Genomic DNA, 24,605 nt, shown 5'->3' on the forward strand with positions numbered 1-24,605 from the left:
CGAACCTGCAACCTAGGCACGTGCTCTTGACTGGGAATCGAACCCACAGCCTACTAGTGTACAGGACAGCGCTCCAACCAACAAAGCCACACCAGTCAGAGCTGGAGATGTAGTATTTTGATCACCATCCACTTCTATCTCCTGGTTTCAATTACGACTTTTTCTCCTTGGACACATGAGCTATTTAGAAGTGTTTTTTTTTCCAGCTTTCAAATGCATGAGTCTTTTCTACTTATCTTTTACCATTTTGATTTCTTCAGTGCTGTGTTAGGGAGCAGGGTTTGTATGCCACAATTCTGAAAAATACCTGGAAGCCTGCCAAGGACCCTGCCAGGCGGCCGATTCTCATTTGTGCTTGAAAGGAAAATGTGTGTATTCTTCAGTTGCGGGGTGCAGTGTTCCGATATGCATGTCGCAGCTAACCCATCAACTGCTTTATGCAAATCTTCCCGTCTTACTGGTTTCTGCTGTTTTACCCATCCATTATACTTGAGGCACGCTAAACCGCCCATCTTGTGTGTGTGTGTGTCTGTCTTGGGTCAACAAGTTTTTGCTTTATATGTTTTGAGGTCATGTTAAAATTGAATCAGATCACCCTGGCCCCTGTGGCTCAATGGATTGAGCGCCGGCCTATGAACCAAAGGGTCTCAGGTTCCATTACCAGTCAGGGCACATGCCTGGGTTGCAGGCCAGCTCCCCAGTAGGGGGCGCACAAGAAGCAACCACACATTATGTTTCTCTGCCTCCCTCCTTTCCCCTCTCTCTAAAAATAAATAAATAAAATATTTTAAAAATTGCACCAAACCTTTTATCAGTATGCAGAGACCCTCTAGGTCTAGTAATGCTTTTCCCCATGAAATTTCTGTGTGTCTGACATTAAGATAATGACACCAGGTTTCTCTTGGTGAGCACTGGCCTGGTGTCTCTTTTCCCATCCACTTGATTATTAACCTTTCCATTTTCTTAAATTTAAACATCACTCTTGGACGTACTTCCATCTGTCAGTCCCAGCAAGAAGCAGACAGCGTAAATAAACTGGGGTACTCAAGGGGGGTGAAGTAAAGGAACTGTTTATGAAGCTGTGGGTGGAGCACCAGGAGCCACGATGGGTGGAGGAGTTCCCGGGACAGAGTCAAAGAAAGGGTACCCTTGGGGGTGGGGCAGGATGCTGGCAGCTCCCGCTAAAGATCTCGGCTGGACTCAACCACAAGCCACAGGCAAAGCCTCTTTGGGGATCAGCCCCCTCAGGCAGAGAGAGGCAGAGGAGAGTAAAGATGGCGTCTGGTGCATGCATAACATATGCCTGGCGCAGCAGTAAAGATATTTCACAAAAACCTAATGCAACACTCATTGTCTTCTAATCAAAGCAATTCTATACCACATAGAATTATATAGCTTCTAACCAAAGCTATTTACCTTTACGGAAATCACCAATATAGTCGGATTTCTTTTCAACAACTTGTTTTGTGCTCGTTTCTGCTAGTTGTTCTGCTCCTGGTCGTCCTATCACCGGACACAGCAGCCCATGACATCTTTTAACGTTTCAATGTTATCTTTGTTTGGGGGTAAATTGTTAGCAATTTAGAAAAAAAAATTTACCTTGTACTAGAAAATAATCAAGCAGGTTATGAAGAAAATCCAATCATAAGCTGGGAGACAAATGATCAAAACTCTGAAGGGGAAATTTAAGATTATCTTTTAAAAAGTATAAGTCAGCCCTAGCTGGTGTGGCTCAATGGATTGAGTCAGGCCTGTGAACCAAAGGGTCGCCAGTTCAATTTCCACTCGGGGCACATGCCTGGGTTGTGGGCCAGGTCCCCAGTAGGGGGCGCAGGAGAGGCAGCTACACATTGATGTTTCTCTCCCTCTCTTTCCTCCTCCCTCCCCTCCCTCTAAAAATAAATAAATAAAATCTTAAAAAAATAAAATATAAGTCAGATAGCAGACCAAAATAATATTTACAGACACTCTGACACAGAAAGGGTTATTACATCTGTATTTTACTTAGAATGGTTATTCACCTAATAGCAGCAATACAGACGTCTGAGGACAAAACCAAAAAGGGCAATTTTCAAAAGAGAAAATACGGTTTATAGATGAACGCTTGGAAAAGTGTTCACCCTGTTTAGTAATTATCACAACACAAAATAAGGGGGAAAAAATTACAGTATTTTTCGGACTATAAGATGCACCCTCCCCCCATTCGGGAGGAATAATGGTTGTTAACGCTGCTGTTGAATTCTGTTTACATTTACATTGGTGAAATATTATGTTATCTATGTTATTAAATATGTTGCCACTTTTTTGCTTCCAATTTTTCCTCCTATTTTCCTCCCCTAAAACCTGGGTGCGCCTCATGGTCCGAAAAACATGGTCCTTTTCTCCCGTGGACCTGCTGAGTGAACAGGCCGTAAACGGGTCCACACCTCTGAGACTGTACACGGGTCCAACTGTTTTGAAAAGCAAATTGGTCACATGTATCAAAAGCAGATGTTTTTGTGGTTTCCACCTCTTATTTGTCCCAGTAATTGGACTTCTGGTACACGATCCCAGGGAACTAATCGGAAATTTAGGAGAGGGCTTTCGGCATTAAGCTGTCTGTTTATAACCGCAAAAGAACCCAGAAAGCAATCTACATGTCCAACGGTAGAGGGACGCTTAAATAAATGACGGCATTTCTCCTTGGCGACGCATTATAAAAAGGATATAAAAGGCTGCTCACAAAGAATGTACCATGACATTAAAAAGTGCTTGATATGCAAGGAGAGGAAATATGAAGTGACGTCTGTGGCAGGGCTGGAGCTCTGTGCAGTGTTGGGGAAGGGAAGACGTGAAAACGTAGCTATAGTTCGGATCGTGATGTGTTTCTGAAAGTAATAAAGTCTACCTGAGAAGGGGTTTCAGGAGAATTCTTCCTCTCTATATATCTTTTTTTTTTTTTTGGTATCCTCACTCAAGGGTATGTTCACTGATTTTAGAGAGAGGGGAAAAGGGAGAGAGAGAGAGCAAGAGAAAGATCGATACGAGAGGGAAACATCCGTTGGTCGCCTTCCATACGCACCCTGACCGGGAATCAAGCCCACAACCTAGGCATGCGCCCTGACCGGGAATTGAACCCATAACCTTTTGGTGTACGGGACAATGCTCCAACCAACTGAGCCACCCAGCCAGGGTCATGTCCTTTTACTTTGCATTTTCATTCACATTTAGGGTTTTATTTTTACCAGTTCATTACATTCCCAATCAGGAGACAGAGAACCAAGGCCACAATGCTGTGCTTCATCCACATGGTGACCTTGAACCTGGACCTAGGTGAGTGGAGACACTGAGCTTCTTCTCTTCAACTAGGAGACTTTAGGGAATAGTGTCGCTATAATGGTTCCTTCGCAAGAATCGAAGGGACGCACAGAGAACAACGGGAGGAGACGCTGAGAGATGTGGAAGCAAAGAAGGTTCAGGGAGAAACCTTCGGGCAAGAGTGTGTTGTGCGGATGGGAAACCTCGCCCAGCCCTCAGTTCTGTCTCCAGCCCGGCGGGAGCGATGCTCCATTTTCGCTCCTTGTTCGCTCAGCGACAAACTTGACAAACTTGAAAGCCGGCAGAGAGGGCACAGGCCTTCCACCGGCTTTCTTTCCAGCCGCCAGGACAAGACAGACTGAGTCACGGAACACAGCAAAATGTCAACTTTTCCTGGGAAACAAAGATTGGCTCAAGACAGAGGTCAGTGAAACAGGCCAGTAAAGCTAACAACAGGATGAGAACAGCCACACTTCCAGGAAGAAAGCAATGCATAGAAGAGCAACTGAAAGGAAATGGGGACATCACAGAACTTCTCGTGAAAAAGGGGAAAAAAAGCAGTCACCCAGGAGAGACTAATTTTTCCTGCTTTTAACTGATTATTAAGCGTTTTACTGAGGACGTGAAGCTGAAAACGGAGTTGACTAAAATTATATGCGTTCCTGATTTGAAGAAGGTTCTCGGTGGTGAACCCATTCATTCATTCATCCGTTCATTCACTCAATGACTCTATGACCACTCCCTCCCCCAAGTTCAAAGTCCTGCGCTTCTGAAGGCAAGCTTTGCCTGTCAACTACATGCTGGACCAGTTCTGAATATGAGCCTGCACTTATCTGTCACTCTGCAATGTTACACAGAGGTTACTGAATATCGAAGACCGTGGTCAGTCTGCCACCAGGACACGTGCTGTGGCCTCGGCTTCCTGGACAATGAGGCTCAAGGCAAAGCCCACGCCCTGAGGCTTTATTGGGAGGGACTGTCCTGAGACAGAAAGAGCAGGCAGATGAATATGAAGCAGGCCAAGCTTCAGAGCTTGGCAGGGGTCACCTTCCAAACAGGCCCCGTAGGGACTGTCAGAAACGGTGCAAGCTCTACCTCCAGTTTGTCATTAGGCAAAACCTGGTGCACTTCTGGATTATGTTATCTGCCCCGCCCCGCCCCCCACCAAGGCAGCTACAAGTGGGGAGGCTGGGGCGGCCTTGCATCCCGGAAGTGGAGAGAACAGCCACAGGCTTCGCAAGCTCTGCCGCCTTGCCCTGGGCTCGGCTCCCCTGGGGCCGTGTTAGTCCTACCTGTGTGGAAACAGGGGAGGCCCAAGGGCGGGCGGGGAGCCCGTCTGGGAGCTACCTGCGGATATTTACAGAGTGAAAGGCAATCAGTGCATGTGACTGGGGGTCAGTGGCACAAACGGTCTGGACTGTCAAAAGTACTCTTTGAGATGAACCTAACTCTCTGAGCTTCATCCTCATCATCATTATTATTTCTTAGTCTTCCATTCCAGTGAGTGCGGCAACTTAGTGAGACACGATTTAATCGTTTAAGGCAGAAACGCAGGATTTGGTAGACGTCAGACGGGCTCCTGTCACTGAGCATAATCTTGAAACTTTTCAGAATCCTCATCAAGGGCTTGTTCGTAGACAACCTCCCGACATTTGAACCTCACCCAGGCCCGTGATGTAGAAGATACTATTACTCCCATCAGTCATGCGCAGAAAGACTGGGAGACATTCCGTGCTCAGGCCAGAAAGTGGCCCAGGGGGAACTCGGTCCCCACCTCCAGGGCGCTCTGTTCCAGCCTCACCTAAGGTCTTCATTCTGTGTCCTGACCACGCTAATGTAGTGACCTGGTCTTCCCTCACCACCCACCTTCCCACAGCCATGTCCTCTTCCCGGTCAAGGTGACCCGCGTGTGGTTCGGGTCTGACCTTCATTACTGATCTTTGCCCCTCGTGTTCGCCCCGCAGGCTCTGGTGAATTCTGCCCCAGACCTCTTTGAACTTGCCCAGCCTCAATGTTCAGGTTCGTGGGAAGCAGAGACTCGAAGATGGGATTCCACGAAAGGGAGCGGGTGGACTCAGATGTGCCGGCTGAGCTCCAGAGAAAGCCGAGATGTGTGGGAACTTCAGTGTCTGTGGCCCCGGGACACACCGGCAGGTACGCAAGAGCCCTTGAAAGGCCAGCGCAGGTCAACATCTGACCCTTCTCACGGCATTTCCAAACCAAGACACCGGCTAGCGATTCTTTGTTCCTTTGGTTTTGCAAGATGTTGCGTAAGAGGAAGAAAGAATAGACATGCGCTTATAAGTTCAAGACTTGAGTTTTTCATTTCAGTTCACTGAAGAGATAGCAATCTAGCTCGCCCTGAGCGCGGCAACCCTGGATTCTGCTGCTTCCAAGGTTCTGGGTCCTCCAGAGTCACGGCCCGTTTACACTTCCTCCAAGGCCCTCTACCAGTCACCTCGGGGCTGGGACGTTCCCAGAGGGAAGGTGGACCACTTCTTTAAGACTGTGGTTGGAGCCGATGCAGGCAGTGGGCAGGTAACAAGAGGGGGCATGAGAAACCTGCTTCCACGACAACCTACTATGTGCCAGGCTGTGCCAGGAAGGTTCACTCCCATCCAGTGCTGCCAACACACAAGGTAACCCAGGGAGTCACTGGTGGAGCCAGGCCTGTCTACCTCTACATTCATGTGCTTCTCACCAAAGCACTGGTTTTTCGGCCCCGGAAAGTTCTGCTTGTTGGCTTCTTATCCTATTTACCTGGTGTTTTAAGTTATATTTTCTTTGATTACTAAAAAGATTACATTTCTTTTGTTTATTGGTTTATATGTTTTTCTATAGAAATGGCCCTTTCAGGCCTCTTGCCTATTTTTCTCGTGTGGTGATTTTCATATTTCTTAGTGATTTATAAGCACTCTTTATATATTAAGGCTACAAGACAGAATAGAGCCCTGTTTGAGACTATGTAACTACAGGGGGTTGAGAAGTTACAGATGTCTGAGAAGGTGCTGGCCTGTGTATTGGACTATTTTAATACAAAATACTATTTTTAAATTTTCCCCCCTTGGAAGAAGGACTTTTCAGCATATTGAGAATTCAATGATAACTGCTTACTGATTAGCAACATGTAGTCAGGAAAATCATCTCATGTATGAAATAAGTGGTGAAGCCCATGGCAATTAGCCCTTCACTCCCGTGAGTGGGCCTTGGAAAGAAAGAAATAAAGTAATGAGTAAAGACATCACCATCCAGCTCTGGCTGGTGTGGCTCAGTGGATTGACTGCCGGCCTGCGAGCCAAAGGGTTGGAGGTTCAGTTCCCAGTCAGGGCACATGCCTGGGTTGTGGGCCAGGTCCCCAGTAGGGGGTGCGCGAGAGGCAACCAAACATCAATGTTTCTCTCCCCCTCTTTCTCCCTCCCTTCCTCTAAAAAAAAAATAAAGAGAAGACAACAGCATTCAGTAATGGGACCAAAGCCCTCCTCAGAGAGGGGATGGCTCAGTTGGGATAAAGAGGGTGGGGGTGGTCAAGGAACAGAGCCGTTATAAAGTCTGAGTCTTGGTACCACACTGAACGCATCTCCTTTGCAGTGCACCTGACACCTACGGATCACCTCTGTGCGCTGGTGAGAGCCACCCGGAAACCCAGCGCACTGTGGAGCACGGTTTGCCCCCAGTTCCATCCCTAACTTGTCCCCCAGAGGACAGGGGACAGAGACGCTGGGAGAAGACGCACCTTTCCCTGGCCCAGGAACTGAAGAAGAAAACAGATGACTAACAGACGATTCAGTGTTTTTTAAAAACACAAGACCTAAACCAAGTTCAGTGTGATGGCGATGAGTACTGTTCGAGCTAGCACATCATTCAGAGGCCTGAGTTACTTAATAAACCCCAGGTCGTATCTGAGATTTGGAAGTATTTTACTCCGCACACCACTGGAACTGAGTTGGCTTTTTTTTTTAAGAAAAAAAGAGTTAAGTTGCAGAGATGTGAGTGCCTTGCTCTCCTCCTCATCCCCCCGGTTCTCAGATCCCCCCTGGAGACAGGAGAGTGATGCCACTCTCCATGGACGCTGTTTTGTGTGTGCTGCGCTGTTCTGACACCAGGGGCGGCAGTGACCGGGCACCGGGCCACGCTGACCAGTGGGACCCATCCGACCCTCGGCACTGACCGCACCGGCAAGGCAGCGGCCAGGCCTGCTTCCTCCTGGGTTCCAGACTGCCAGGGTCGGAGGTCACCCTGGTCATCGAGGGCCCCCTTCCCAGGCTGAGGGCCCCCACAGACAGCACCAGCCTGCCCTGCACGGGTCCGAGTGGGGCTCACCCTGCTTCAAAGGGCAGGTTGGTTGTCAGAATTCTCACTGTTCTTTTCCTGCCTGCCTCCCTCCCTCCCTCAGCGCTGACGGGACCGAAGCTGACTCCATCCTGTGCTCGGGGAGGAAGCGCTAACGCTGGCCAGTGCCGAGCATGCAGCCCAGAGGGAGGGCGCCGTCCTCGCCACCCGCCCACGCTTGATTCTGCAAAGACCGCCTCAGGGGCGACAGCTCTCCGCAGGGTACGGCTTGCAGGAACCACCCCCCTCCAGAAAGCACTGCAGGGACCTGGCGGCTCTGTGACAACGTCTAAGACCATGTCCCAGTCCCTCACATTCCAACGAGTCACAGAGGGTCAGGGCCGGCAGCTACCGGGAGATGTCTATTCCATTCCTGCCTCAACCAGCCACGGGCGCTGACTGCAACCACGCCCACGGATGGGCACTGGCCTGTTCAGGACTTAATTCGGGGCCGGCCCTGAACAGCATCCCTTGTATCAAACGCGCAGAATGGGAGAAAACAAAATTTAAAAAATGGCTTTTCTGGTAATGACCTAGTATCCAGAATATTCAAAAAACTCATATGATTCAACACGGAAAGACAGACAACCCAGTTTTCAAATGGGCACAGACCTTCCCCCAAAGAAAACGTATGGATGATAAAAGAGTCTCAGCATCATTGGTCGTCAGGGAAACGCAGACCCAAACCCCAGAGAGACACCACTTCACGCCAGTAGGACGGCTACAGAAAATTCAGATAAAACAAGTGCCCACCAGGATGTCGTAAACCTGCTGTATTTTTCGGACTATAAGACACACTTTTCTTCTTCTTTCCCCCCCCCAAATTGGGGAGAACTAATGGTTGGTAATGCTGCTGTTGACTTCTGTTTACATTTACCCTGGTGAAATTTGATGCTATGTATGTTATGAAACATTTTTAACACATTTTTTGCTTCAAAGTTTTTTTTTCCTATTTTCCTCTAAAACCTACGCGCATCTCATGGTCCGAAAAATACGATAAAACCCTCACCCACTGCCGGTAAGAACATCCAGTGGTGTAGCCCCCGTGGAAAACAGTTCAAGTTTCTCAGAGAGTTAGATGTAGAATTACCACATGGCTCAGCCGTTCTCCTCGCAGGGACACACCTGAGAGAACAGGAGACACGTCCCCGGGACACCTGCGTGGGTGGATGTTCGCAGCGACATCGCTCATAACAGCCGCGACGGAGAAGCACCCCAGACGTCGGCCGCCGGTGGGTGGAAGGGTGAACGAATGGGGTTCAGAGCACAGAGGACGGGGCTCAGTGGGGAAAAGGAATGGAGTGGGGAGACACACCCCAACACCGACGAACCCTGGAAATGTTGTCCTGAGCCTAAGAAGCCAGAGACCAAAGCCCACGTACTGTCTGATTCCATTCACATAAACCGCCCAGAAGAGGCAAATCCACAGAGAAAGACAGTAGATCGGGGCCTCCCGGGGGCTGGGAGGGGCTGCAGAGTGAGGGGTGACTCCTTCGTGGGGGCAAGGGGACACCTCCAGAGTGATGAGAAAGTTCTGGAATGAGACAGCGGTGACGGTCACATAACCTGGTGAATGTTGAATGACTGAGCAGAGGGATAATTCGAGGGAAAGGGCAGAGTGGAGGATGCTGGGGTGCTGGGAGGTTCTGGAAGGTCAGACAGACGATGTAAGCAGGACGGGAAGGGCAACCAGCTGCCTGGGCCAGGGATGGTGCCTGGCGTGTCCACCTACACTCACTTAAAGTGATGAAAACGGTGAGGTTTGTACTCGGCGAATTTTACCTCCATTCAGAAACAAAAGAAAACAAAACCGACCGACCGCAGATATCAGAGCGGAATTCAAGTCCTAGAGATGGTGAAAGGGCTGAAATGCGAACGTCACGGAGTCCCCCCGGCGCCTCTGACCTTGTCTGTCCGGGTGGCGCACCTGGGACGGGATGTCTCGGATTTCCAAGGTCCACTCCCCCTCCGCCTTTTCTCCCCAGCAGTGCACGGTCATGAACTCCCAGTTTGAAAACCCTTCATTGGAATGGTCCAGCAATCTGCAATGGGAGACTCGGCATTAGAATGTGAGGGGGCCTGAAAGGGGTGGTGGCTGGGGGGTGGGGAGCCAGTCCGAGGAGGCTGTGCCCCAAGACCACTGGTCCAGCCACCGGAACCTGGCCCCCAGCTGAGGCGAAGGTGCGAGTAAGACATTGGCTGCTTTCACGCCCTCATTTACGACACAGCCCCACATGGCCGTCTTCCCTCCATGATCTCATGGGGTCTCGAAACACTGAGACACAGCCCTGACCGGTGTGGCTCAGCATTGACTGACGAATGAAAAGGCCACTGGTTCGATTCCTGGTCAAGGCACAAGCCCAGGGCTGGGTCCCCAGTAGGGGGCGCAAAAGAGGCAGCCACACATTGATGTTTCTCTCCCTTTCTCTCTCCCTTCCCTTCTCTCTAAAAATAAATAAATAAAATCTTAAAAAAATATTGAGAGACAGACAGGATTCCTAGGTGCTCCATATGAGACAGGGACTCTGCCATGGTGGTTGCCTCCCTGTTTTACAGAGAGGCCCCGGGTGTACTGATTGCCTGCAGACTCGCTGGAGGGCACTGTGACTCCTGCCCCCGATCTTCCCAGCACCCACAGGCCACCAACAAACGCCCTCAATCTGCTGGGTTCCTTCAGGAAGCATTTTGGGTCACACCCAGGGGTCACACCCCAGGCACAGCCCCCAGAGCCCAGGACCCAGGACCCCGGTGTCCAAAGGCAGCAAATCAGAGGTTGGGCCGGGGAACTTCCCCTTCAGCCCCAAGGGGGCCTTTCCAAAATGCTGGTTCAGGAATGAACCGAAACCTTCCCACTCGTCTCCAAGCCAGCCCTGGTGTGCCGTTCCCCAGAAGGAAAAGCACACAACTACCCAAGCTCATGGGGAGAGGGCAGCCCCTTCTACCCCTGGGCTTCACAGGCTTCAACAGCCCTATTTGGGGAGGTGCCAGAACAGGCCCGGGGGTTTCCCGGAGTGGGCGGGAGGCACCCCTGGGTGCAATGTTGTGGGGTGGGGCAGGAGCTCCCTCCCCGCAGCCAGCCTCCCTGCCGGTTCTGCGGAGCCTCCAGTGCTCCTTCCTGACTGGGCCTTCAGCTCTGGGCCATTTTCTCATGCGGGTTTGAGCAGAAACGAGAAGCTACTCACAGCCCAGCCCGCCCTCCCTCCTTCCAACACAGGAGCAGGTTTGGGGGGGCCTTCAGTCTTCCCTCTTCAGAGGAAACAATCCAGCTTCTTCTGTCTTACTCGTTCTTCTGAGTCTAATTTTCCATCTCTACTCTGGAACAATTTTTTTTTTTAACATCGGGGCTCTATTGTTCATCAGAAATCTCAGATACCGATATTTTCTATGACGTAACATTTGATGCTTCACTGGGGGTTCTCTGAACATCCAGTGGAGAAAAATGTTTATCAAGGGGCCCTTGTTTTGCCTGCAGGGCAGTGAGGTCAGGGGGACACCCCGCCTGTACTTTCTTCTGCGAAACTGCAAAGGTCAAGGCTGATTTTGGCACACGATGCCAAACAGAACCCAAAGCACTGGGGACAGAACAGTCTGTTTTTTAAGGGCTGAAGTACTTACGAATATAAACTCATTCTTGGTGAAAAAAGAAAAAAACCTGGCAGGCTGAAAAAGCGGCCCCATTAAGCAAGAAGTGAAACCCAGTTGAAGGGAATGGATCCTGTAATCACAGGATCTATGCAAATTCCCAAGGCTCAGGTGACTGCCAAGGCCCCAAGTGGCTGCAGGGCAGGTTTAGAGTGGTTGGTGGCACAGGTTCAGCTACCTAGCAAATGGGGAGCGATGAACCAGTGACCCCGGATGGCCTACTGCTCTCTAAGAATCCGGGGGCTCGGACACCGGGCCTGAGCAGAAGGATAATTTGAGGGAAAGGGCAGAGTGGAGGATGCTGGGGTGCTGGGAGGTTCTGGAAGGTTCTGGAAGGTCAGACAGACGATGTAAGCAGGACGGGAAAGGCAACCAGCTGCCTGGGCCAGGGATGGTGCCTGGCATGTCCATCTACACGATCACCTTCAGTTCTTGTGCCTTTCCTGGTGGTGACCGAGGTCTAAAATGACATTTCCAGAGGTGAGGGAGAAAGGGAGGAGAAGTGGCTGGCTCCCGGGAGCCCAGGGAAGGAGCCCCGGTGCCAGCACGGGCGACTCGGCTCCGGTCATCGTTGCTTACAGGCCACCGTACTGCCACCCCGCCACCTGCTCCGGGCCCCTCACCCGCTATGCCAGCCCGGCCTTACCTCTTTGCCAATAGTTGGGACTTGGTCCCCGAGGGAGAGATCAGGTGGATCTGCAGGTCCCCTCGGCGCGGGTGGGAGATGGAGATGCGGGCCACCACGTGCTCCAGGTAGCCCACGCGCTGGTCGGAGCGGTTGGCGCAGGCGGCGGTCAGGGCGGTGGTCCGCAGCGTCTGCATCAGGGGGATGCTCCTGGGAGGGGAAGGGGCAGTTCAGGAGGTGTGGCCTCTGGGTGCTTGGGGGCGGGACCCGGGGTGAGCTTTGGCCCCTCCTCCTCACGCTGGGCGGTCCCAGTTTGAGTTACCTTGCCGGCCCAGAGGGCATCTGTCAGTCTGCAATCGGCTCAGAGAGATTTAAAGGATGGCTCCTGCTCAGGCAGACTCAGCTAACCTACCCAGGGATCGGCCCCCCAACGGCCTGGGCTCGGCAAGGCCTTAAAATCCGACTATTTCATGTTGAAGACTGGCCTTGAAAATCTAGGTCATGGTGCTGAGTAATATAACAGCGAAGACTTTCTGAGCTGACCGCAGGCTGGGCACTGGACACCGGGCCCTGGTCTGAGAATTTACAAGGATTAAGCCATTTAATCCAGAGAGGTCGAGGATCAGGCCCAAGGTCACAGCTACTGAGAAGCAGAGCTGGGTTTCACGCTCCACCTCTGGGCCTCGCTGGCCCACAGGGACACTCGTGTGGGCCCACCATGTCTTCAGGTGCCCAGGAAAGAGGAGATGGCCAAGCGACCCGGGGCCAGAGCCCATGTTGAAGCCGTAATGACTGGACCAGAGTCCTGGAGAGGAACAGAAGCTGGTCTGCTTCCGGCTGTCCGCCTCAAGCCTGGGGTCCCCTCCCTCTCCTGCCCTTGGGTGGGAGCACGCAGCTTCGACACGTGGGAGGGAATCTGAGGACAAACACCGAGCCCCAATCGGTCACCAGTCAGCTCCACCAGAATGTTCTAACACGCTCCCGGAGGAGGCAGGCACAGGCTGCACCTGCGTGTGGCCCAGGGCCGTCCTGCTGGTCTGGAGCCACCGTGGCTGGGCCTCAGACTCCTGAGACGGTGGAAGGTTCCTCTGGCCGCCAGGCGAGGCCCCTGCTCGGCCAGCACTCGGTCTATCACGGGGAGCGCTTTTCCCGGTATGCCCGACTGTCCCCTCCGGAGGGAAGGCTCGAGGCCGAGGTCCAGTGTCTCTCAGGAATGACATCGCTTGGCCCTACTGTACCCTGAGTCATAAGAAACACCCCAAAAAGTTACAGGCAGTGATGTAATTCCCTCGGAGACTGTAAAAAATCTGAAAACATGATTTGTATGCATCATAAATTGATTTGGAGAGGCGGAGCTCTTTCATTGCCTGCTCCCAAATTTCACTGTCTGCTGCGCGGGTCAGCAGGCCGCCCCCGAGGGGGCAGAGGTGGAGCCGAACAGAAAGTTCTGGAGAGTTCTGGAGGGTTCTAGTCCTGCCGGGGCCAGAGAGGCCCCCAGCTAAAGACCACCCCCGTAGCCCAGACATTTAGAATTTTCCTTAGACCAAATTACTTTTGATTATCGAACCAGTGCACACCATTTAGGCTGAAAATAAATGTTAACCTAAAAAAAAAGAAGCTTATTCAGTACATTAATATAGATAATGCTGTCCAGAATCCAGTTCTAAGGTGTTTACTATACAATGTTTAGATTTGTGGCATATATTTTTCTTCTCCGTGACAGGAGGGGGCTGAGTTAGCTGGCTTTCAACATTCCTCACAACTTTAAGATTCAATTTCATGGGGAGGAAAAAAGACAATAAAACGTACAGTCAATTCTTATTATTCATGGTTCCATATCCACCAAGTCCCCTGCTCACTAAAATGTATCTGCACCCCCAAATCAGTACTTGAGAGTTGGTGGTCACCTGCAGATGTACCCAGCGTGGCAAAATATTTGCGTGGTGCAGTCCACGTTTCCAGCTGAGGTGGATCGTGGCCTCTCTGACTCTTTAAATAAGTGTGCATTTTTGTGGTCGATTTAGTGACACATTTTTCACACTTTTTTTGTGCTGCTTGTTGGTGGTTTCACTGTTCAAAAGGAGGCCAAGCCTAGTGCTAACTTGCCTTCCGCTGTCCCCAAGGGCAAGAAGGCTGTGATGTGCCTTATGGAGAAAAACCCGTGTGTGACAAGCAGCGTTCAGGCCTGAGTTAGAGAGCTCTTGACAGCGAGCTCAGTGTTATGGAATCAACAACACACAGCAGACAAGGTGTCTTTGAACAGAAGCGCATATCCAAGAAGGTTCTGTATTGATTGGTGGACGAACATGTGACCAGAGAGAGGTTCGCTCTCAGGAACCTAACGAACCCCGTCACTCTCCCCCAAGCGATGATGCTGTCCTTGAGAATTCAGCCTTTGCGGTGACGTCACAGAACATAACTACTGGCAATAATGAGAGTCGGCTGTGTTATTCAGATTCCAGTCCTAACTTTAGAAGGAAGTAGCTTTTACTACTTGGGGAAGATGGATTAGCATCACAAATGAAGAGAGGGAGGTCAAGGGCTGCAGGAGAGAGGGCCACGCTCAGGGGATGTCAGGAAGTAGGACAAATATTGTGGGCCCAGGTGTGGTCACCTGAGGGGCAGGACTGCCAAGCACCCCACGCGTTTTTTTCAGCAGGCCCTGCCATGCCCTGTGGAAGGAGGGCACCACAGAAGAAACCAGAAGCAAGAACCTCATACCACCCTGGCTAAGTAGCTCAGTGGGTTAGAGCATCGTCCTGATAAGCCAAAGTTAAGGGTTCGATCCCCGGTCAGGGCACATACAGGAAGCAACCAACGAATGCACCACTATGTGGAACAACAAATCGATGTTTCTCTCTCTCTCTCTCTCAAATCCATTTTTTAAAAAGCCCAGCAGGGAGGTTTTGGGTGGGGGCAGGGGCTGAACCTGCACCATCCAGGGACAGCCCCAAGGAGAGAGGGACTTTTAGCTTTCTAATCAGATGTAAAACCAGGCTGAGTGCTAAAGTTAGGCTGACATGGGTCCCAGCAACACAGGACGGGGTGGCCACATGGCCTCACCTGGTGGCCTAGCTAACCTGCTGCAGATGAGCCTGCAGGGCCTGACCCCTCGGGTGCCGGCAGGTGGCCAAGGCTGGAGGTGCTGGCAGGTCACCAGGACCAAGGCGCCTTCTTGTCGTCAGCTCCCAGCTGGCCAGGGACAGCAGGGAAAGGAGGAAGCATCTCCAGGGGACACACAGGCCACTCTACTTGGCCCAGTACCACCCGAGTTCCTGTGCCGTGTTCCCTTCCCAAGGGACAAGGCGGACTCTGGAGACAGGCAGCCTGCGGAGGCAGGTCGGCCCCACCGCACCCCAGCCCCCGGCTGTTTCTTAAGTCTTTTGTGCCTCAGTTTCTTCCTCTGTAAAATGGGGATAATAATAGTGCCCCCGAACTCATAGTCTTGTTGGGGGCTTTGAGTACGTGACCGATTGTACATCAAGAGCTTGGAACGATGCGGGCGGGACAGTGAGTTCCTGGTAACGTTACCCACCCTTATCTGTGTATTTATAGATTGTTACAGAGTTGACTGTCGAAGGGGAATGAAATACCAGAGGAATAGGCGGTACGTGATTCACCCGTAGTTCATTCCTGAACACCTATAAATAGGTTGTCTGCTCCATACAAAACCCTTAATATTCAAAGCAACACATCCTTAACAGTCAAAACTTTTAGAATTGAAGTATCTTTTTGTGTGTGTGAGTGCTTTTCTCAACCTGCTAAAGCTAAAGATGAACAGGCAAATTTTTGTTGCTTTAAAAGTGGGTGTCTTGCCCTGGTTGGTATAGCTTAACGGATTGAGTGCTGGCCTGTGAACCAAAGGGTCATCAGTTCAATTCCCAGTCAGGGCACATGCCTGGGTTGCGGGCCAGGTCCCCAGTAGGGGGCGAACAAGAGGCAACCACACATTGATGTTTCTCTCCCTCTCTTTCTCCCTCCCTTCCTGTCTGTCTAAAAATAGATCAATAAAATCTTTTTTAAAAAGTGGGTGTCTTTCACCCTGGCTGGGTGGCTCAGTTGGCTGGAGCACCATCCCGTACCCCAGGAGGCAGTGGGTTCGAGTCCCACAGGGCACACACCCAGGTTGCTGTTTGATCCTCCTTCAGGGCGCGTACGAGAGGCAACCAATCGATGTCTGTCTCACATCCATGTTTCTCGCTCTCCCCCTTCATCTCCAAAATCAATACACACTTTTTTAAAAGAAAAGTTGGTGTTTTTCTAGCGCTGAGTGGAGAGCTGTATATCATATGGAATGGATATCATATTCGGTGTCTCGGTGGCCTGGACTTTTAAAAGGTACAGGGAAGCGTTGGCTAGAAAAATCCTAAGGCTCGAATAAGATAGTTTAATACCTGGGCCTACTTTTCATTCACAGAGGTTCTCCTAAGCTTGACTTTCTTTTTTCGTGCTTAGAGAGCTTATAAGCATAACAATTTTATCTCCCTCTCACTCTCTGACACACACACAGACTTTAAAATAATTTTCCACAGGCAGAGGGCACGGGTCAAGATCCTCTTTACCTTCCCTTAATTGAAGAAAAGTCCTGAGTTGAAGGAAAACCACTTGGGCCCGAGACTAGGCAGGCGTATCGCTGACACGTTCGTGAATGTCACAACTGAGACCCAGGTCCAACTTACACCATCATCGGATGTCCCCCGCAAGGACTCTAATGAGTCATTCTCTTTCACCAAAGGACCTGTTGAGTTCAAGTGACTGTCCTCTCGCTCTTGCATTTAAAGATTCTTATTTATATTTTTCTTAGAGAGAGAGGGAAAGGGAGGGAGAAAGAGAAGGAGAGGTTGCCTCTTGCACGCCCCCTACTGGGGACCTGGCTCACAACCCAGGTCTGTGCCGCAACTGGGAATCGAACCAGCGACCTTTTGGTTTGCAGGACAATGCTCCAACCCACTGAGCCACACCAGCCAGGGTGTCGCCCTTTGCACATAGACTCGGCACTCCCTGAAAGCTGCCTAGGGTGAGCTTTGCCTTCTGTGGGCATCGAAGAGGTGGTCCAGACACCAGGGCCTCTGTTCTGAGGGGCTCAGTCTCTTTTGGGGTCAGGGTGGGTGACAAGCTGTAAGGAGACGGCTCAGTGAAATTGGCCTTGGAGCAGGGGCCCAGGGCCCTCTCGTTCCTTGCCACCCCTGCTGCCCTTCTCCGCTCAACCTTCTCCTAGAAACTTCTCATTCTCCCTCAGAAGGGGACCCGAACCCCACTGCCCAGACTGGAATGGCCAACACAGGGCTTGGCCTTTCCCCTGTGTGGCCTTTCTTCAGGTTAAGAGGACCAGCAACGGCTTCCTCCTGACAGGGCAGCTTCTCAAGTGTCTGCAGGGCAGCCTGGCTCCCGGCCACGCTGCCTTTCTCTCCCTGTGCTGTCCGCCTAGACGTGACTCTGGGGCAGGTCCAGATGGCAGCGGACAGCCCTGCGGCAGGACAGGGCAGTGCCACAGAGGGACGCCAGGGGGCGCCGAGTGGGCACAATGCTGGTGTCTGAGCACAGATGGGGGTCCTGGGCAGAATCTGCAGCTAGGGTGGCCCGCCAGTTCCTCCAGGAATGGCTGGGGGCGGGGTATGTCTCCCCACACCGTGACATATCGGTGGAGGGGGCAACCAGCTCAGGGCTGAGGGCCGGGAGAGGGCAGAGAGGGGTCACGTTCCTTCCTTCCTGGCCCCTGCGTGTGACCGTCCACGTCCAGGCCCTGGGAGTCAGAGCCCGCACAGTATCACTGCTGAGATGGCCGCGGTAGCCCCCATCCCCTCTGCGACACCCCACCTAGCAGTCAGTGAGCACAGCTCTCCAACCTTCATCACACTGGACATAGAGATGTTTCTCTCTCTCTCTGTTCTTCTCTACTGGAAGCAGCCTGGGCCAGGTTTGGGACACTCAGAGAGAGTCCTAGGATTCCACCATGAGAAGGAGAAACCAGAACGAGGCCAAGAGAATGGACAGCGGGACCAGGAGACACACGTGGGGAGGGCCCAGGGAGAAGGACAGGGAATGCAGGCCTGTGCGGCCGAACGCATTTCCATTTTCTGAGCCAAACGGTCCCAGCAGCTTCGGCGCAGCGAGACAAGACCCTGATGACGGAGCTTGGCCACTGGCACTCGGCGTGCTCGGCAGCCCTGGTTCGAATGACCCGGACAGGCCGCTGGGCTGGAGCGTTCTGCCAGGAGGTGGAGCCCCAAGGTGTAAATGGGGAAGCATCTACCTCCCGTATGGTACCCCCCCCTCGCTGTCTCTCTCCCTCTCCCTTCCCTTCCTCTGCCCCCTTCTCTCTGGAAGCTCCCTTGTCCTTAGAGACCACTGAGTGTGCAATTAAGCACGTGGTTTGAAACTGCAGGTTGGCCGACTATTCCAGAGAGTCTGAAACTGCGAATCAGGAAGATGGCTTTGCTTTGAAAACGAAGTCCGCTTCTTCCCCGGTCTCTGACCCTGCCGAGTCCTTTCTCTGCCCTGAAGAAGGACAGGAACAGTGTCCCGCTGTGTGTGACTGTGGGGTTCCCGGGCCTGAGCTGTCTGACCTCGGGGTGCTTTCACTTTCAAAACAAAATAAAATAAAAATAAAAACAACCCTTCGCCACCCAGGCACCAGTCTGCCACCCTAGAACTATTTTCGGCAGGAGAAAAAGGCTGCATTCAGGAGCCGCCCGGATGGGATGTCGGCAGGAAGGTAGCAGCCTCGGGGCCGATTCGCCCACTTTGGGGGCCCAGCGCCACCTCACCTTGACCTTGCTATCCACGTGCCATGCATTTCCCAACAAAAATCAAACAAACAAAACAAAACTGAGCGAAGGGCTTTGCTCATCCTAGAGACACCTGCCCCTCGCCCCCCCCTCTCTTCTGTATTTCATGCTCTAAGGTTCCCCGGAGAGAAGGATGCTTTACAATCTCAGGACCGGGCCCTGGCCTGATGGCTCAGCTGGTTGGAGCATCGTCCTGTGCACCAAGAGGTCGCAGGTTCGATTCCTGTTTGGGTGGCTTCAGACGGCAATGGATTGATGCTTCCCTCTCACATCAACGTTGCCCTCCCTCTCTTTCTCCTTCCCTTCCCCTCTAAAAATAAATAAAATATATAAATCAAATCTTAAAAAAAAAGAGAGGGAGAAGTGATTTTTTTTTCTCCAGCTTCACAGGCCCTAAGGAAAAGTGTGCGTCCCCTGCCGATGTGCACAGGAACTCGAGTGTGAACACCCGCCCCGAAGTGCCAGACAGCGGAGTCCGGCCACCCCGATGTGCCGGCAGCTGCCGCTGCTGCAGCCAAGCCTCACCTGGGCCTCTTGTCGGTGACAGCGACACACGTGTGCTGGACGGGGACCGCTGTCCATTTCTTCGCGGCCAGGACCAGAGCCTCTGCGTCCACCAAGCCGAATCCGTACAGATGGCTAACTGGAAAGACCGGGCCGTCAGACCTGGCTGCTGCCCGGACCCCAGTGAGGGAGCAAGGCCCGCAGAGGGCACCTGACCGGTGACCTCCACCGCCCCGGGAAAGACCACCTGTGTCCCTCAAAGGCTGGAAGGAGCCGGACCGCCTCCCGAGAGCCCCAGGCGGCAGGACAACCCTCCGAAGTCCATGCCGCTCAACTCAGTCTGAACTACGCTCCTTCGGGTGCGGAGTGGGAGGCCTGGAAATTTCTGCCAGTGAGAAGACAGGTTTCTGTGCCTTAATTAAAGGGACACGTCGGCACCTGTGCTCCCTGAATCTTAAACCAGAGGGAAACCTGTGCTCCCTGAATCTTAAACCAGAGGGAATCTTAAACCTGAGACCTCCTCCCACCCCAGTTGACTGGTTGCTACAACTCTTTGGCCATTTTCTTCCCCTGCTGAATTCCAGGGCATGCAGGGACAGCAGCACAGAGCATGAGCCCCTGTGAGCTGGCCCGGCCCGGTGTTGAACTTGGCCAGTGCAAGAGAGTTTCAAAGTTTAATTTAGGAGGCAAGGCCGAGAACCAGATACAATCTATTTTCCTATTTAATTAGGCCAAAATTGAAATGTAGGTCAGCTCTGGTTACAGCGTACCCTACCACCCACATTCCTACAAAACAAAGATACATTAGGCCTAATCAATGGCCCCCTTATTGAAAGGAATGTCCCCTGGAACTCTTGGTGACAGTGCTTGACCTATATTTTACAGATAGAAGTATTGGGGCTTGGTGTTGAAATAGCTGGATGTGAGCTTCAGAAAAGAGGGGAGAAAAGTTCTCCCTAACATACCATGGCTGAATGCAAATCTTTTTTGAATATCTCTGGTAAGAAGCCAGAAAGGTAAAAAAAGCCGGTAGCATAGTCCTATAATTACCTGCCTGGGAGAGGCTCCAAATATGTGGGCTGTGAGTCTTGAGCGTGGGTTGATTTCATGGTACCTGGGTCTGTTACAGGCTGTTCTAGGGGTAGAGACCTTACGGTTCTAGGAGTTACTTTTATAACATGGGGGCTTGCTGAGAAAGTTTTACAGTTAGAAAGTAACTTCCATAGCTATCTCAGAAATTTTACAGTTAGAAAGTAACTTCCATAGCTATCTCAGAAGTTTTACAGTTAGAAAGTAACTTCCATAGCTATCTCAGAAGTTTTACAGTTAGAAAGTAACTTCCACAGCTATCTCGATGTCCTCATTGTATAGATGAGGAAATTGAGGGCTAAGAATGCAAGTTGCTCTTCAGGGGCACACAAACCAACATTTTCTATCATAATAATTACGGATATGTTTTAATGTTCATTAGAAAAAATATGAGTACACATCAAGCCCATGATTAACTAGATGTAATAAAGTTTCCTTTTAAAAGTATGTTTCTTGATGTAGAAAAAAAGAGGCAAGTTGATGTAGAGAGAACTAACAAGTCAACAGTGGTAGAATGGCACCTGGCTATGGCAACAGTCATGAACTTTAGGCAACCTTGAACTCTGGAGACCTTAGGTCTCTTCCTTAATGCCAGTTTGAGGTTCCAGGATACTTTTCTGAAATCTCTGGGCACATATACTTTCCATTCTTGTGACACACAGTTAGAGTTATCTGGGGATTCTTTTTGAGAATCCAGGTCACCCCTCCTACCGATTCTAGGAGGTGACCCCGGGGGCCCACCAGGACAGGGAGACAGGCCAGCGCACTGGGAGCCCCGCACCTTTATGCCCGGCGCCGTTGGTTTTCCAGTCGCTCGCTTTCAGGTGCGCTGGCCTGCAGGTCTTCACCAGCAGGTGCTGCACATCCCTCCATGTTAACTGGCTGCTGCAAAGACACAAGGACAGACCAGGGTCACCACTGCTGATGGCTGCACAGGCGCACTCAAAGCTGGGGCGCCAGGAGCCGGCCCGGAGCCTGGACTGGAGGCAGCCCCAGGGGCTCCGTTCCCCAGACAAGGGATTACACACACACTACACACAACCTCTCTGTAAAGAATGGTGTCCAGCGAGGAAACCCTGAAATAACATAGCGCAGTGGGTGACCTGAGATCCACAGTGTGCAAAGCCTGGCCTTGCTGCCGAGCTCTGCTCGAGTTTGTGCGGGGTGACACGGGGCGTGTGGCAGTAGAGAGAGGGACGTCCTCACACGGACGGCGAGTGTTCGTGGGATTTGTGAGGTGGCCGGGAACCATGCCCCAGCCCTCAGCTGCCTGGACACCCCCATCCGGGTGGGCCCACCGCCTACAGACTACGATTTGAGACTTTAGTCATTCTGCATTTACAACATGTTTACTTTGGTGCAGAGGAGAGAGATTTCATTAAAAGAATGTGTAGCCGCAAATAAAAAGGCACAGGTCAGATTTCTACAAGTCTCACAAACATTTTCTCGTCTTCTCTACACCCCCGACATCAGGATTCAAGTTAGGATGACGCTCAAGTAACACCCTCTGTTCACAGGGTCAGGCCCAGGATGAGGGCAAATGCCACATGCCCCCTCGATGACATGGCCTTTGCCCTCGCCCCTGGCCAGGGACTGTCCCCACCCACTGTCATTGCAATGGTCTTTCCAATCACCTGTTCTTCGTTTGCATGTGTTTAAATACACATAACATAAATCCACCATCTTAACTGAACTCACACTTGTACCACCGTCTCCACCATCCACCCACAGGACTTCTCATCTTCCCAAACTGAAACTCCACACTCTGGAAGCGCCCCCCACCCGCCCCAGCCCCTGGCCACGGCCCTTCTAACGCTGTCTCTGTGAAATCGGTGTTTCCAGGGGTCTCATACCGGTGGAATCGCATGTCCTTTTGTGACTGGCTTCTCTCCCTGAGCACCCTGTCCTCACGGTGCATCCACACTGTCACTTGTGTCAGCATTTTGTCCCTTCCTGAGGCCGGATGGCATTCCGTCGTGCGGCCCGGCCACCTGCTGAGGCACACGGGGGTTGCTTCCACTTCTTGGCTGCTGTGAGTGATGCTGCCGTGAACACGGGTGTGCGAATGTCCCTTCAAGTTTCTGCTTTTACTCCTTTGAGGTCTCTGCTCACAGGTGGAGCTGCTGGATCTTACGGGAATTCTGAGTGATTTCTGAGGCCCCGCCACACGGTGTTCCACAGTGGCGACACCACTTGACATTCCCGCCCATCAGTCCCTCTTTGCCTGTCTTCCTGGGAGTGGGCGGCTGTGGCTTGGGTCTTCGGCTCCTGGTCCTCCTGCCTTGGGGCTCAGAGTCTCCAGGCTCTGGCCCCAGCCTTTCCTGATTTTTCCATCATGTTCCTTCCACCCTGGCTGCAGCATCCCAACCACACCCACTGGTCCATTTTCCAAACCTTTGCTGGGCACAGGCTGACCCGCTCCCCTCGCCTGGTCCACTGCTCCTCCTGGGGGCCCACAGCCAGCCTCACTGTCAGAGGAGGGCTCCGACGGCCCGAGTGGCCTCGGCCTTGCATTCTGGCCAAGTGGGCACAGTCTCGAGAGGGCAGACTGAACAGACGTGGCCGTGCCCCTTGTGACCTACGGAGTGACCTCTCACATCAGCGGGGCCACCTCAAGGAGGGCTGAAGCCGGGCCCGGAAGTCTGGCATAACATGCCAGGGAACGGGTCCAGGGAAGAGAGAATGTCCAAACCCATCTCAGAATGAGGAAATCCATTTTACGTTTGACTCTGGCAATAAACTCCCAGATAGAGTTTGTCAGGAAAACACGTCTAAGAAATAACACGTTGGAAATACTTTTCAGTGAAGAAGGGACTGATGGGAAGTCCTGGGAACTGGCCTGCAACCCAGGCATGTGCCCTGACTGGGAATTGAACCACAATCCCCTGGTTCACAGGCCCACGCTCGATCCACTGAGCTACGCCAGCCAGGGCTCAGCAGGACAATTCTTACACAGGAAGGTTGGTCTCTCTTCATTCTTGTTCCTTCCTGTCCACAGGCCCCTCCCTCCCCAGGACAGCCCCGCTCTCCCTGCTTCCCTCTGCGGCAGGAGTGAGCACAGCCAGACAGCCAAGCTGCCCAGGTGTCCAGCAGGCCCGCTGTCCAGACGCCTGAGCGTCCCCGGGTCTCCAAATCGCAACCCAGGCGGCAGGCCCCCGGTGATAACCTTTTCCTTCCTCCACCAGCCCCGTCTGTCTGTGCCCATGCTCTCGGGTGTGGCAGTTCTCCGTGAAGTCCCCTTGAGTGGCTCCCTGCAAACTTCTGAGGACGAGCGAGACTGACAGAGAGAGAAGATGGGCGTTTCCCGGGGCCGCCCACGGGCCGAGTTTAATGGAAAATCTGGCACAAAACGGGGTTTGTGTTGTGCTTCGTCTTGATGAACAAAATCCCTCGCATGTTTCCAATCAGGAATGGAAGAAAAGCATAAAATAATGAACTGCGAAGTGCGTGGAAGCGACTCTCCACACCAGCAACTAATTATTTACAGTTTTATAAGAAAGAGCCTCGGGACACAGCCGCTAACGCGTTGGCCTGAGCAACTCGATGATTTCACCGCTCCTTTGTTAAACGGGTAGCGTGCGCCTTGTATGCTCTTTGGCCTGGTGCGAGTCGACGCGCAAACAGACATAATTACAAGGATTTGAGCGACTTGAACATGATTTTTGACTCATTTGAAATCCCATCCAGAACAAATGACTACTTCACATAGCTGGGAGGTTCAGGGCCCTTTTGATGTATAAAGAAAAAAATTGCTTTTGATGCCACGGCTTGCTTTGCTGTACGTACTAATAACTGTATCTACTTGTAACTATAGCTTTTGCGATTGCCTCATGACAGATGAAGCATCACCCTTGTATTATTGTCGGTTTATGAACTAATGTTCGGAAAAGCTGGCTGCAGCAGCCGGAGCAGTGATTTTGCTGTGTGATGTCGAGGGGGCGGGGGGCTTGGAGTCTGGCCCACCCTGTGGTCCCACGAGGTCTTGAAAAAGGGAAAAGGGAAGGAACACTTCATGCCCCTTAGGGATGGCCTTAGAAAAGGAACAAATTCCTGACGCCTGCTTCAACACAGATGAACCTCGAAAACGTTAGCCTGTGTGAAAGAAGCCAGACACACCTTGGCTGGTGTGGCTTAGTGGACTGAGCGCAGTCCTGTGAACCAAAGGGTCACCAGTTCAATTCCCAGTCAGGGCACATGCCTGAGTTGAGGGCCAGGTCCCCAGTAGGGGGCGCACGAGAGGCAACCACACATTGATGTTTCTCTCTCTCTCCTTCTCCTTCCCTTCCTCTCTCTCTAAAAATAAATAAATAAAATCCTTTCTTAAAAAATAC

At 51.9% G+C, this 24,605-nt stretch overlaps 1 protein-coding gene across 3 annotated transcripts in view; it reads right to left on the bottom strand.

Moving 5' to 3' along the window:
- The window catches only part of PCSK6 (proprotein convertase subtilisin/kexin type 6), a 130,380-nt gene that overhangs the window by 25,893 nt on the left and 79,882 nt on the right, over positions 1-24,605 (bottom strand). For 2 of the 3 annotated variants that reach the window (XM_053658979.1, XM_037145910.2), the window contains exons 10-13: positions 21,056-21,159; positions 19,207-19,324; positions 11,915-12,103; positions 9,532-9,668 (exon numbers count right to left, since the gene is read on the bottom strand). In XM_053658979.1, the coding sequence (XP_053514954.1) occupies positions 9,532-9,668; positions 11,915-12,103; positions 19,207-19,324; positions 21,056-21,159 (548 nt within the window). The remainder of the gene's footprint in view (positions 1-9,531; positions 9,669-11,914; positions 12,104-19,206; positions 19,325-21,055; positions 21,160-24,605) is intronic. The other variant, XM_053658980.1, reaches the window with a different exon arrangement.

This window comes from Artibeus jamaicensis, unplaced genomic scaffold (genome assembly GCF_021234435.1).
Source record: "Artibeus jamaicensis isolate MK-2021 breed Jamaican fruit bat unplaced genomic scaffold, CSHL_Jam_final scaffold_612, whole genome shotgun sequence".
NCBI classification, from domain to species: domain Eukaryota; kingdom Metazoa; phylum Chordata; class Mammalia; order Chiroptera; family Phyllostomidae; genus Artibeus; species Artibeus jamaicensis.